At 45.4% G+C, this 14865-nt stretch overlaps 1 protein-coding gene across 3 annotated transcripts in view; it reads right to left on the bottom strand.

Annotated features, from left to right (window-relative positions):
• Positions 1–14706, bottom strand: part of EFL1 (elongation factor like GTPase 1) — a 115221-nt gene extending 100515 nt beyond the window's left edge. For 2 of the 3 annotated variants that reach the window (XM_070617080.1, XM_070617089.1), the window contains exons 1-4: positions 14161–14706; positions 13546–13683; positions 10397–10464; positions 4825–4909 (exon numbers count right to left, since the gene is read on the bottom strand). In XM_070617080.1, the coding sequence (XP_070473181.1) occupies positions 4825–4909; positions 10397–10464; positions 13546–13636 (244 nt within the window). In that variant the 5' untranslated portion in view covers positions 13637–13683; positions 14161–14706. The remainder of the gene's footprint in view (positions 1–4824; positions 4910–10396; positions 10465–13545; positions 13684–14160) is intronic. The other variant, XM_070617099.1, reaches the window with a different exon arrangement.
• Positions 14707–14865: the final 159 nt, after the last annotated feature.

Here is a 14865-nt window from a genome sequence, read left to right as displayed (position 1 = left end):
CAATTTCACATTGTTAACATATGCCATTACTAAAAGGCACAGGTTCTACTATCAGAGCAACTGAAGGAGTAACAGCAATGTACCTAGACTAAGACTGTGCAGAGGGACATGGAGCTAAAAGGATATATACATACACACACACAATATAGACACAACGATATATATGTGTATATATATATATTTCTTAAGATGAGACAGACTTGAACATGCTTAAAAGCTGATGGCAAGGCATCAGGACAAAGGGAAGGGAGAGGCTGAAGATACAGGAAACAAGATAATCAACAGTAGATAAGTCCAGAGCACAGGCCTTTCACAATGATGGGGGCAAGCAAAGATACTAACACCACTACGTTGTGAGGTGCGGTGGCAAGCAGTTGAGAGAATTCTTCCATTTTCTGTGAAACAGAAGGCAAGGATGTCTGCTGAGACTGTCGGGGAGGGGATGAGAAGAGACCAGAAAGCGCAAAAGAGCCGCTGGAGAGAATGAGCAAGACCCCCGCCATGGGCTGGACTGACTTACTTCCGAGACTCCCAGTCCCAGTGAACAGGCTGGAAATGTAATGACTCGGTCCCCAGAACCATACCTGCTAACTGCTCTGTCCTTGGGAAAGTTTTCTAACCTCTGTGAACTCCACTTTGCACACATGTAAAGTGAGGATAATATCCATCTCCAAGAGTCGCTGTAGGATCCACAAAATCATGCATATGAGGCAACTAGCTGAGGATCAAACCATCACATACCTGGTTTCTTAGACCTGGCATCAGCTGAATGTGTCACAAAGTAAAGCATTCATTATCCTCCGAGAAAAAAATCTAATCTTCAGCCAAACAAGGGACAATGGAACTCTTCCCTCCCAGCCTCAGTCCCAAAGGACTAAGCAACAGCAGGACCATGTATTAATGCTCACCTACATGGACAGAAAGGGAAGCTACTGCCTCTAAATAAGAAAGACAACGTCCTGGTACACACTAGCCTCGTGAATCTGGATGGTGTGAGTCAGTTTCCCCATGGCCTCGTCTTTGGAGATCAAGACCAGAAAGCAAAAGAGCTGAAACCAACAAGGGCATAAATTTTCCACCCACCCACAGCTACTAGCCCCTAAGCTGGGGTTTACAAAGAGGTGAACTTGCATTTGCATCTCCGCAGAAAGTCCTGCCATATCCGTGGTCTCCACATTTGCAGTGCATACAAGCTACATGTGGTTGCCACTTGGGTGAGTCCCAGTGAACCAGGGTGTCAGCAAGCCTATGCCTGAAGTTACGAACTAAAAGTCTGTAGGTTAAAGCCCACTGCGATTTGTTCTACGTGGTATTTAACAATTTTTAAATAAGTTGTCAATATTTTAAAAACTGGAAGATTTTACCAAAAATCTCGACGTCAACTTTTCTTGAAAAAACCGATTTCCACAGGCATCAATCAGCTGGAGCTGAATGGCACTTGCCCCCACCCGGAGGAGTGGAGAGGGTGTTTCAAAGGGTGGGCATAGTTCACTCTGCAGCCCTTAACAGCTCCCCCAGACTGCTTCCCTCACGTATAGGTCAACGCCAACACCACACCAAGAACTAAGAATACAGCACTTCACAATCACCTGTGACTGGTGTTGGAATAAGCAGTTAACTACTGGGGGGAAATTAAGTTAGATATCTACCTCACAGCTTGTACGCGTGCACACACACATGCACAATTATGGTTGGATTAAATATAAAAATTGAAAACAAAACAATTGGTGGTGAAACTAGGAATGATTTTAATTCTTGTGTTTTACTGTATATACTATAACATACTGAATTTTCTATAGTAAACATAAATTTGTAAATTTAAAATTTTTAAAAAGATAAATTAGAATGAAAAGTCCATTTCAGAAGTTCTGCAATGGCACTATTTGCTCAGTGGTATGAAGAATGGCTACAGAGTAGAAATGACAGCAATATGCCTTTTGAGATCATTCAAAGAATAGTCCATGAATTTCAAATGATTCAAACCATCTGAATAGATTCTAGACTAAAGGATTCTAAGGTATTATATCCCCTTAGGATTTTTTACAAAATGTGTATTCTTGGGTGTATTTCCTAACTCTTGAAATGATCAGATAAATGTATGATATCCTTGTGGAGGAGCACAAAAAGAGGTGGGTAAGAAACAGGAAAATAACAAGGTTTAACAATATGGTCCCAACATCTGTAGCAAAATTGTGGTCACAAATGTAAAGATGAGAGAGGCTGTATTTTCTCAAGGAAGAACTAGGCCCCTGGAAAACGCTAAGATAGGGTATCACACTGATAGTTTTCAACATCATTTCTATAATAATGCATGGTTTTCCTAAGCTTATTTACCTTAAACTAGAAAAATACCTTATCTTTCAATCCAAATAAGGATTTGAAAAAATTAGGAGTCAGAAGCAGAAAGGACTTACTTAACATTCAGTACAGAGATTCTCAAGTCAGAGAGCATCTGGAAGGAGGCGGAAAGGAGGGGAAGACATGGTGAACAAAATCCACCTGTAGAGTCTCTTCCACCTGCAGGCAGCCCTCCTCCAGAAGGGGGCTCCCCTTCAGACTATCCCACCTTCACAGCAGGAAACACCCCCTCCAGAGCATCAGTACTGAGACAGATAAGAATATACCTCCTCTCTCAGGTGCTCTGAGAGCATACCTCTCAGTCAACATCCCCAACTTCTATCCCCATTTTGCAGACGTGGAAAGCAAGGCTCTGCACCAATTGTCGCGTGTGATAATTGCCTAACCACAGCCCCTCTGTGCAGTCATGCTCACGGAGAAACAGCTGTGACACTTTATGACACCACTCCAACAACCACTGATCAGAGTGGGAGGTGACCATCTAACCCGGGGGTGGCCAACCCATAGGTGCAACCTCTGCCATGGTCTGGCATAAGGAGACGAGCTGGGCCATGTCCTGCTCTTAAGAGCGTATGCTCAGAAACACAAGAGAAAGAAGCTGTAAGCAATGGAAATAAGGCGAAAAAACAGGAGTTGAGAAGAAGGGTCAGGGCAAGGTGGGATTATGAGCATGGAGACACTAAGAGCAGGCAAAAGCTATGAGATAAGGAAGAGGCTTATAGGGTAATAAGAGAGAGAAAAACACAGAACTCAACCCAAAGACAGCAGTGGAGTTCCAGATGGAAGGTCCAACTTTTACTGATGGTCTCTATGGCAATCTTGGGTCCAGAATCGACAGGTGATTTCAATTTCTATGAGACGTCACTCCAACAGCGCTTCTGCTTTTTGATTTTCCTAAATATTGTTTCCAATACCATTTCACGCATATTCTTTCAATAAGCCACCCCAACCCAAGCTGGCTTAAGTCTCTGTTCTGTGCAATCAAGAAAGCCTATCTAAAGCAAACCGAGATCGAGATGCCCAAGATCAGAGTCCAACAGAACAGATGGGAGACCCCTCAGTCCCCAAGGTCCTAGAGCCCCTCTCTCTCAGTCCCATACCAGAAAGACGAAAGTGAACTGGAACAGGTGAATGCCACGTAAACCTTAATAAGACAGTTAAACAAAGGGGTGGGGGAACTGGAGCCAAAGTGCAGAGAGAGCAACTAAAACTGACACTAGAGGAATCTTCAAATAAAAACTCACTAATGATGTGAGTATAGAGAAAAGACAGCGACAGATCTTCTGAAGTCTATAAAAATAAGGAGAGAAGAGAAAGAAACTGACCACTGACCCATTCGCTGGATCACAGAAGGAGGACAGACCCTTTACAATGTAAGGTAGTTTTAAAAAACAAGGCATTACTTTCAATATTAAACACTGAGAATTCATGTACCTGAGAGCTTCAAACTGGTTTAGTACAAAAATAATTCCAAGACTCCCCTCAAAGGGAACCGTCATGCCTCACAGGGTGTGTCCCTTGGTGTCAGCACCAGAGATAACGACACTATGAAGGACAAACCACAGGTCAGGCCAATAGGGGAATAAAATATATCTTTACTATTTTCCTCTAACTGCAAAAACACACATTTTGTGTAAAATTTTCAAACAGTACAAAAAAATAAGTATTTTGAAAAGTGCAAGTTTCGCATAATCCAGCCCCTGGAGATAACTACTGTTAAGATTTTGGTGTGTGTCCTCCCAGACATCTTTATCTACATGCATAATGTATTTTTATTACCAAAACATTCATATCTTACAAGTATTTACTCTGCAACTTGCTTTTTGTCTCTTAGCATGTTTTTCTATATAATTACATGTAGATCAAACAATTGTGTGAACAGCTGCACAGCATTTCACAACACAGTGGTACAGGTTTACTTAACCACTGTCCAAGGACAGACATTAAGGTTGTTGGCATTTTTTCACTAACACAGACTTTTCGGTGAATATCAATGAACATCTATCTCACAGGTAGAACTCTGTATGACATTTGTATGACGATTTCTGTCAGATAAATTCCTAGAAGTGTTACTGTCAAAATGACATTCTGACTTGGGGACAGCAAGCTTTAAGGATCATGGAAACCCACAGGTAAGTTAAGACTCTAAACCCAATATGCAGGACCAGCCAGGAAAGGGAGCACTAGGGCTGAACCAGCAAGGCCCTAGGACTCTGACTTTCCTGAGGAAGACACCCATCCCATCGCCTGGTGCACAGGGGCAGGGGTGAACGGCCAGCGCTGCTCTCAGGCCAGTCAACCATCCCCATCTGCATCCAGGTCTGGACAGCTGGACTCTGACAACAGATCATTTGGAGAGGTCAAAAGGAAATTTGCAGAACATAAAGCAAAGAAACCGAGGCACACAATTAATTCAGGAAGAGAAAGGACACGGAATTATTTTCTTAAAGACACAGACTGATTTACCTTCTGTATAATGGAGTGAAATGGCACTGGATTTCATAGTGATCCCTCGGATCTGTTCATCTTCTCTGCTGTCCATGTACCTTAACTGTAAAAATACAGCACATGCATTCTTACTGCCCAATGAATTAAAATACAACATTAAAAGGGAATGATTTGGACATTTACTTCAAACACTTAAATTTTAAACGAAAAAGCCTTTTGTATTTTTTTAAAGGGAGTGGAGTTGGAGAAGGGAAGCTGTCGGGGAAGAGAAACAGACAACCTGAAGGACATTCCCACTTTGCAAATGTATCACACACTTAATGCAAACCCTCCCCAGAGCGTTGCTCACGCCCCTTTCAGCCATGAGGGAGTGGGCAGTCCACGAACAACTCAGCAAGTGGGGAAATTCCTTCTGTTCACCAAGAACACGGCCCTTCTCTCCCTGTTCATAGTCTGTTCCACAAAGTCTGAGCAGACATGGAAACAGACAGTCTCTAGAGGCAGGAGAAGTCCTCACTCCTTTTCCCAAATTAGCACAGTTTAAACTCGGTTTTAGGAAAGAGCGGCACAGCAGAAGCTCCGATCACATGAGCACCTGGCTGAAGAAGGCTCGCAGAGGTCTGCGCCCACCCCCCTCATTCCCGGCTCTGCTCAGCCTAGCCCTGCCCACCGCCTGACTCCCTCCCTCCCAGAAGGACCTGTCCCTGCCCACCTATTTCTCTGCTGCCAAACTCCCAAAAAGCTCTTAACCTCACACTCACTCATCTGTTCCACTCAAAAGCCTTGAGAAGAACTCACCGACACAGGATCGCCACATTCATTCACCCACATTAACTCCTCAACTTCCAGAAAGGGTCCCTTTCCACAGCTCAGGCAAAAGCAAATTCCTAAAAGCTCCCAACAACCTGCGGCCAGACACAGCTGTCCCTTCTGCTCTCCCGATGTTGGTGTGGTATGGCATAGAGGTGCTGATGACCCTCGTGTGCGCGTGCAATTCCTCCAGGAGCGTGGACTCTCCTAGTTTCCTTCCTGTTTCCCCCGAGATCCCCCCTGGCTCCCCTGCACCGCTCCGACCTCGCGGGCCTTCCTCCAAAACTCTCAGCCCCCTGTTCTTCTTCTCTAGGTGTGTGTTTTTAAGGACCGAATTTATACAAAACATGTATAAGGCATGAAGAATAACAAGACAATGAAGATCTGCGTATGCACCATCCTACTTAAGAAAGGAAAAAAAAAAGGTTTCTGTTACTTTTGAATTCCCCTCTCCCCCGGCTCAGAGGTAACCACCATCCTGAATTTTATCTTGTTCATTCGCTTGTTTTCTTTATAATTTTAAAAACTGAGAGTATCACTAAACAACACATCACTTAGAGCTGCAGGTTTGGGGCCTTATATAAATGGAAATACACATATATTTATGTATTTTTCTGTCACTTTGTCTTTGATCTATATTCCTGAGATTCATCCACACTGATGGATGTAGTTGTAGTTCATCGATTCTCATTACCATAGGACTCCACCACACAAATCCACCACACCTCATTCATCTGTTCTGTTAGTGATGGACATGTAGACTGATTCTAGTTTTTTGTAACTGTAACTGAGCTGCTATTACCAGTCAGGTGTGTGTCCCTTGGTACACTAGCCAGGAATGGAATTTCTGAGTTATTAAATGTGCACATCTTCAACCTTACTCGATGCTCCCACTTGTTTTCTACAAGAGCTGGACTACCCCATGCTCTGAGCAGTGCCACAGCACTTCTGTCGCCTCCAAACTCAGCAACACTCAATACCGTCGGACTTCATGCTTTAAATCAGATGGATGATAAAGAGCATTTTGAGGTTTTAATTTACATTTCTCCAATTATTAATGGGACTGAGTACCTTTTTATGAGTTTATTGTATTACCATTTGGCATTCCTGTTCTGTGAGTTTCTTGTTCATGATTTTTCTCCATCTTTTTTTTTTTTAAAGATTTTATTTTTTCCTTTTTCTCCCCAAAGCCCCCCGGTACATAGTTATATATTCTTCGTTGTGGGTCCTTTTAGTTGTGGCATGTGGGACGCTGCCTCAGCGTGGTTTGATGAGCAGTGCCATGTCCGCACCCAGGATTCGAACGAAACACTGGGCCGCCTGCAGCGGAGCGCGCGAACTCAACCACTCAGCCACGGGGCCAGCCCCTCTCCATCTTTTTAATGGTTGCATCACAGGTTTGTTTTGCTTTGGATAGGAGTTATTTATAGTATTCAAATAGTAGACCTTAGTCAATTATATGTGTGTTATTAATATTTTCCCCCAGTTACCACGCTTGTCTCTTCATTTTTGTTATGGCATCTTCTGATAAACAGATGTTCTTAGTTTTAACGTAGTTGAGCCAATCAAACATTCACATAATGGTGTGCACTTTTTTGTCATGTGTAAGAAATCTTCCCTTAAAGACATAAAAGTATTGTCCTATATTATTTTCGAAAAGTTTTACAGTTTTGCCTTTCACATATAAGTATTTTAACTATGTGCAGTTGATCTTTGTGTGTGCTATTAAATAGAGGTCCAATTTTTTTCCCACATAGATAACCAACTGTCCACGGACAACGTACAGAGAGGTTCAGCTTTTCCCTACAGACCTGAAATGCCAGGTCTGTGATAAATTAGGCTGTTTCCAGGCCTGGTATCCTGGGCCATCAATCAATTTTACCCCTCAGCTGACTGCAAAACACAAGTTACAACAGAGTCATAATAAGGCTTGCCACCTGGTAAGACACACTGCACACCCTACTCTTCTTCAGACACGCCTCGGCTATTACTGGCCCTTTGCTCTTGTGTATGGATTTTAGAATCAGCATATCAAGTTCAAATAAAAAAAGAAAATATTGGAATTTTTACTGGAACTGCCAAATCTATAGATCAACATGAAAAAAATCTGTGATTTTAACAATACTGAGTCTGCCAATCCACAAGCATGGTATATCTCTTCATTTATTTAAGTTTTCTCCAATATCTCACAGGTACACTTTTAATGCTATTTAAGTGATATACATTTTTAAATTATATTTTCTATTTATTGCTCATGTATAAACTCTATTTTCAATGACTTTTGTATCCTAAAACCTGTTAAATTCTTATTAACATCCTAGCAATTTATCTGTATACTCTTTGAGTTTCCCACAGTCTTGTCATCTATTAATAATGTAGCTGTTTCTTCCTTTCCAAAACTCATACTTTTTTTGTCTTGCCTTTTTGTTGCAGCTAGAACCTCCAGTGGAATGTAAAACAGAAGCTGTAACACAATGACCAGAAGGGTGCAAAAGCCACCCTTGCCTTATTCTGGAATACAAATAGAAAGTTTCAACACTTCATCGTTAAGCTCAATCTTCACTGTAGGCTTCCTGTAGACTCTGTATCAGATTATGGAAACTCTCTTCTAAACCTACTTTGCTAAGAGGTCTTATCATATAGAATATTGAATTTTATTGAATGTCTTCTGAATCTACTGAAATGATTATGATTTTCTTCCTCTAATCTGTTAATATGGTGAAATGACAGCAAACCAATCTTGAATTCTTCGGGATAAACCCTATTTACTTATGAAGAACTTTTTACACAATTCCAGATTCTGTTATACCTACAACCATAAGGTTATGGCATAACGTTCCTGTCTTGTATCATCCTTAACAGACTGCTGGGATCAAGCTTATGCCCTCTTCCTATGATTCGGAGAGTAGTCCCTGTTTTTTCCTCTGCTGTACTTTGGAATGGTTCATAAAGGTTTGGTAAAACTATAGAGTTAAGCCATCTGGACTTCTTTGTGGAAAAATTTTTGCCAACAATCCAATTTCTTAAACAACGATAGATTTATTCATGTTTTCATTTCTTCTTGACTCCACTTTGCTAAGTTACAGTGCTCCAGACATATTTCCATTTCTCCACTTTTAAGCTTACTGTCATGAAGTTGTTCATTATGTCCCATTATTACCTTTTTATGCTGCAGGATTTTTCTTTCCTAGTATCATGTATTCCTTCCTCTTTTCTTTTTCACTTCATCAATTTTGCTAGATATTTATGAGTTGTATCACATGATAATCATAAATTGTCTACAGTGCCAGTAATTTTTTTAAAATTAATAGACTTTATCTTTTTAGAGCAATTTTAAGCTTACAGAAAAATTGATTGGAGCATATACAGGTTCCCAAATACCCCTCCCCCACTACAGTTTCCTCTATTATTCACGCCTTGCATGAATGTGTAGTGCAGTACACATTACAACTAATGACCCAGTATCAATACACTATTATTAATTAAAGTTCATAGTTTACAGTAGGGTTCACTCTTTAAACATAGAATAACATGTCCATCATTATTGTATCATATTTGTCAGCTGTATTAGTCTTTTCCAAGAACAAATTGTGGCTTCATTGATCTTTTCTATAAAACGTTTGTTTTCCACTGCATTAATTTGTGCTTTATTTACTTTCACTACTTACTTTAGTTATTGTACTCTAATTTCTCAAGTAGGAAAAATGTAAGCACTTTATTTCACTCAACCCCGGTTTTTTTTGGCCTCCTCTAGACACCATCTTGTGCCAGTTCCCCAGCCAACCCGCCTCAAATGTCCAACTCTTCCCACAGTCTCCTAGGTCTACATGATCCAATTTTGCCGCTCCATCTCTTCTTCTCTCTATTCCCAGTTATCTGATAAATCCCGCTCATTATATCCTAAATTCATTAAGGAGAGAAATATCTCTATTTTTCTACTGCAAATAAGTTATTCCAAGTTCTTTCAAGTCACAGATAGAAACAAAGATCTCTTTAATTTCATTTCCTAAGTCTCAGGCTTCAGAAGCCTTCCTTGGGTTCTTGGGTTGCCTTCAAGGTTTCCATAAGCTGACGCACTCCCCCTACAGCACACGTGCTCTCTCAGTAGTCTCTAGGCAAATGTTCCACTCAAATCAAGCACAACAATACAAACTAGCCTTCATCCACTTTACCCATGTTATTTCCCCCATCTGATGGTTTCTCTGCTTTCTCCTCCAACCACCCAACTCATCCAGCTGTGAAGAATCTCTTCCTCAGTGAAATCTTCCATAATCATGCCAGGCTATCATTTGCCTGGTTGCAAAAATTCATTTTTACACTTATAAAAATAGAGCAATATGTAAATAATTTTTCTCAACTTTTTTTTTGCTGAGAAAAATTGACCCTGAGCTAACATCTATTGCCAATCTTTCTCTTTTTCTTTTCCTCCCCAAAGCTCCAGGACATAGTTGCATATCACAGTTGTAAGTCCTTCTAGTTCTTCTATGCAGGACGCTGCCACAGCTTGGCTTGATGAGCAGTGTGTAGGTCCACGCCCAGGATCCATACCAGCAAACTCTGGGCCACTGAAGTGGAGCATGTGAACTTAACCACTGTACCACCAGGCCGGCCCCTCTCAACACCTGTTTTATCTTGCTAAAAAGACTGACAGCTTCTTAGATGCATGAACTATGCTATATACTTTCTTGGATCTCTAAGAACATAGATAATGGTTTATCACATTGTAGACAGCTAAAGCTTACTCAAATGCAGCAAGTATTCATCTAATACAGCAACATACCTTGCCTGCCAGGCGGCTGGAGATGATCCCATTGCTAGATATGAGACAGTCAGCCAGAGTCGTTTTTCCTGTTAAAATAACAATATAATTCAAATCTCTTTTTTTTGGGGGGGGGGAAGATTAGCCTCGAGCCAACATCCACTGTCAATCCTCCTCTTTTTGCTGAGGAAGATGACCCTGAGCTAATATGCATGCCCATCTTCCTCTACTTTATATGTGGGACGCCTACCACAGCATGGCTTGTTGAGCAGTGCGCAGGTCCACACTCGGGATCTGAACCGGTGAACCCGGGGCCCCTGAAGCAGAATGTGTGAACTTAACCACTGTGTCACCAGGCTGCCCCCCACCTTTTTCTTTAAGGGGGAGATGGATTGTATCTACAGATCTAACATCTGAGAAATGGTTTAGCAAAGAATTCCTATTTATCTATACTGAGTGATGCAAGACATAACAAGCGTTTTAAAGAGTTAATCAGACTTTTAAACAGAACAGCATCTGGAAGGACACATCCCAGCGCCCCACAGTGCTGTAATACGCGTCTCCAACCCTTGTGGATCGCATCAACCTCATCTCAAAAGTTGACAAGCAACTTTTTTTTTTTAAGCACAAAACTTTTCTAAAAATTGAGGCATAATTTACACCGAGTAAAATGCACAGACTCTTACATGACGAGACAAACCACTGTGCCAATCAAAATACAGAACACTTGACAAACGACTTTTACAAAGTTACTCACATCAGTCCTGCAAGAATTTGATCAAGTTTATGGTAACTATTACATCAATCATCCGATATCCATAGTGGTGACCACACCTATAAACTTAAACCCATAATAGCTCAGAAGGACAAAAGGACAGCACAGCAATCATTTCTGTGTCTGAAGAGTACACTGGGTAAAACAGCACCAAGAAACAGAACATAATCTTCTGCCATGTTTCCTCGTATGGCATTAGCTGGCATTTGCCAGTTAAATTGTCTCAAGAAAAATACTTACTTAGCAAAGAAATTCAGGAAATTTACCCTATCTCCCACTGTCTGTACGCCTGTGGAGGGCATCGGCTACACTGCAGCTACTGATGCTACCCAGTATCCACACAGAGACCTAGGAGTCTGCTCTACCATAAAAGAAATTCTTTGTATACTCAAGTACACATTTATAGTCACCTTTATTAAGTCGACACAATTTCAAGTGGTACAGACAGGTAACTTTGTTCAGAGAACGCTGGGGGTATATACAATTACTGCAGCTGAGAGTTGGAGTAACAAAAGGAGAGTTTTTTCCTCAGAACAAAGAAGTCTACTGCAGCCTAGGAATTTTAGCAAAGCTATGGAATCTGTGTGAAATACTTCAAACCAGAGACCAATCAGCAGGAGCACTGAGGACCTTTAACACTGTGTCACCTGTGCGCCACGCAAATGTCTTGTCAGCACACAAGCCCACAGCATCGCCTTCCTGCCACCCCAGGGAGAACTCACTCCAAGCACGGCAAGCACAGATCCCCTGGAAAGCAAGCGCCACAAAAGCAGGGACTCCGCTTTATTCATGGCTGTACCTCCAGGACCAGAACAATGCTTGGCATGTAAGAAACACTCAATGAACATTTGTTGAATGAATAAACAAATGACAGGTTTTCCAGGACAGTACTATTTTAACATAACTTTAAAAAGTAAATTTAAAAGTAATTTGTTATACACACACATGCCACTGACTTGCCACACGATTTAATTCACAAAGCAAAAAAATACTGTTGTCGAACCTCATGTCCTCAAAATGTGAGCAGCATAATTAGAAAAACTCATGGGGCAGGGTCGGTCACTGGATTTGTATGACACACATTCTCAGTCAGCTTCACCTATAAAGCAACCCATTAACTCCTCTCAGTTCCCATACTTCTTCACTTCAGCTATTTTATCAAAGGCAACAGCCACCTAACCTCCTTTCTGCCTTTCAGTTCATCCTAAACTTTCACCAGACTGCCCTTTGTAACGTCTGATTTGATTACAACACCCGCACTTATTCTGTTCTCCCAGTGGCTGCCTAGTACCTAACGATTAATGTTAATGATTGTCTTCATAACGAAGCGTGTACCTGCCATGGACTTCCTCTACCATCACGTTTAACCCTCACAGGCCTATAGGGCAGCGACGGTTTCTGTCCCAGTTAGCAGATGCCGGATACTGGAGCCAAGGAGCAAAGGAACCTGAGACAGAGCTCCGCACTCAGGTGGTCTGGCTGCAGAGCGGGACACTGAGCCCCATCCCAGAGCTCACCAGGATGAAGGCTCTGTGGGACGCGCCCGCCCAACTCTTCATCCTCAACTGCGACTCCCTCACCTTCAGCACGGGGACCAGGCTTCCTCTCACACACCCACTCCTGGCACCCTGCTGTGGCTGCCCGAACTGAGCAGCCTGAAGCCAAGAGCCGGCTGAGCAGGAAGCAACGTCTGGGTGTAACAGCCACATCTGCCCCACCTCGACCCTGCCCTCCCTGTCCCGCGCTGCGGTCTCACACATTCCCTCCTCCCTTGCTGACACGATTCCCGCCTGGAATGTGGTCTCCACTGCCTTCCTGGTTCCCCTTCCAGGGTCATCGGTAAGACGAACTATGCTGGGACGCCTTTCCTTGACCCACGCCGAGCTTCCGGAGCCTCCGGTTCTCCCGACCCCGGCAGTCTACTTTTTGCCTCATTTTGCCCCGCCTCAGCCCCCGTCTCCTCTACAGCTGGGCTGACGCCCTATTCAGAAGTCTGTACCTTCCGACACACCCAGCAGAATACCTTAACCGAGCAGATATTCACTAAGTCCCTGCTGAGCTCAACAGAACCACAAAACATAAGTTCTGAAAACATTATGTCAAGACTACAGGCTTTTCCTATGACAAAGCCATTTCAAAAAAACTTCAGATTTTTAACAAAAACTCAAGGTCGCGTTAAAAACAGTACAGTATACGACACAGAAGAACGCTAACCACTAGGTAGCTGTTCATTTCACACGCCTTCCCGCGAGCTTCTGACATCAAACTTGTAAAGGAAATAAGACTCGCTCCTCGGCGACCATCACTGTCGACCGCCCGCGGCGTCGCTCCTCTGACACGGGTAGAGACACGCCCCTCAGTCCCCGGAAAGGCGGCCTTTAAAAGGGATTCTTACCATGGTCCACGTGAGCCAAAACACAGATATTCCTGATGTTGGCGGTGTTTTTCTGGAGCTGAACCATCTTGTCCAAACTACCGAGCACCATGGTCGCTTACCTCCCGTGACGGAAGATCAAGCTCCTGACGAAGGCACCTGAGCCAGAGGTGGGGGCGTGAAGACTGCCCTGCCCTCCCCGCCCGGCCCCGCCCGGCCCCGCCCGGCCCCGCCCGGCTCGAGACACGCCCATCCCGCGCTGCCGAGGGAGGACGGAGCGCGTAGGGAGGTCCCTGGGCGGGATGAGGGAGGATGCTGAGCCCGGTCCTGCCCAGGCCCAGTCCGCGCATGCCCACTCCCTCCACCGGAAGTGACGGCCGCCTCGGAGCTCTCGGCCGCCGAACCCAGTTCCGGGTCCCGTGCTTCCCGTCGAGCAGGCGCACGAGGGTATTCCTCCCGTCGTCCCGGGGCGAGGGGGACCCACCCCACACCCCCGCCCTCCGCGCGGCCCGCAGCCGCGCCCCTGAGGCCCGGCCCAACAGAGAACGGCCTCCGGCCGGGCTCCGCCAGTCCCGCCCCGCCGCCCGCAGCGACCCGCGCCCCGCCGCCCGCGGAGAACGCAGGCACCACGCGCACCACTAGCTCCCGCCGCCGTGCCGCCACACCACGCGCCTCCACGCCGCCAAGCTCTGCGCGTCCCCAACGCCGCGCCGGGGCGGGGCCGGCCGGCGCACGACCGTTGATCTGCGCGCGTCCCTATCGCCGCCGGAAGCGGCGCCACGCCTGACGCCCGGAAGCCGCGGTCGCCTTGACGACGGCGGGCGCGCAGGAACCGGGAGCCGAGGTGCCGCCGTAGGAAGCGGCCAAGAAGGGGGCCGGGAGGGGCCCCCGGAGACGGAGGGTGCGGGCGCGGCGGCGGCCCCGCTCATCGGGTCACGAGCGCTGGCTGCGCCCGCCGGCCGCAGCGTCACCGTGTCCGCGTGTAGACGCCCTGGCCGGTGAGGACCGGACTCCGCCGGCCGGGCGGCTGGTGTGCGCAGTGTAGACGCCCTGACCGGGGCGGACCCGGCCGGGCAGGTGGTGTGCGCAGTGTAGACGCCCTGGCCGGTGCGGACTGGACTCCGCCGGCCGGGCGGGTGGTGTGCGCAGCCAGCTGAGGCTGACCCGCCCGGGGAGCGCACTGCGCAGGTTGAACACGGCGGGAAGGAGGGAAGGAAAGGGGCGAGGCCGCGCTTCCCCTGCGTGCCGCGCCCTCCTCCAGCGCCGCTTCCGGCCGAGCCTGTCCCTGCTCCGGTCGCATGCTCGGATCTGGCCGCTGAGAAGGTGGCGTCTGCGCCCTGC

This window comes from Equus przewalskii, chromosome 1 (genome assembly GCF_037783145.1).
Source record: "Equus przewalskii isolate Varuska chromosome 1, EquPr2, whole genome shotgun sequence".
Taxonomy (NCBI): Eukaryota; Metazoa; Chordata; class Mammalia; order Perissodactyla; family Equidae; genus Equus; species Equus przewalskii.
The sequence above is the reverse complement of the archived record's forward strand: the minus strand, read 5'-3'. Positions and strand labels throughout refer to the sequence as shown.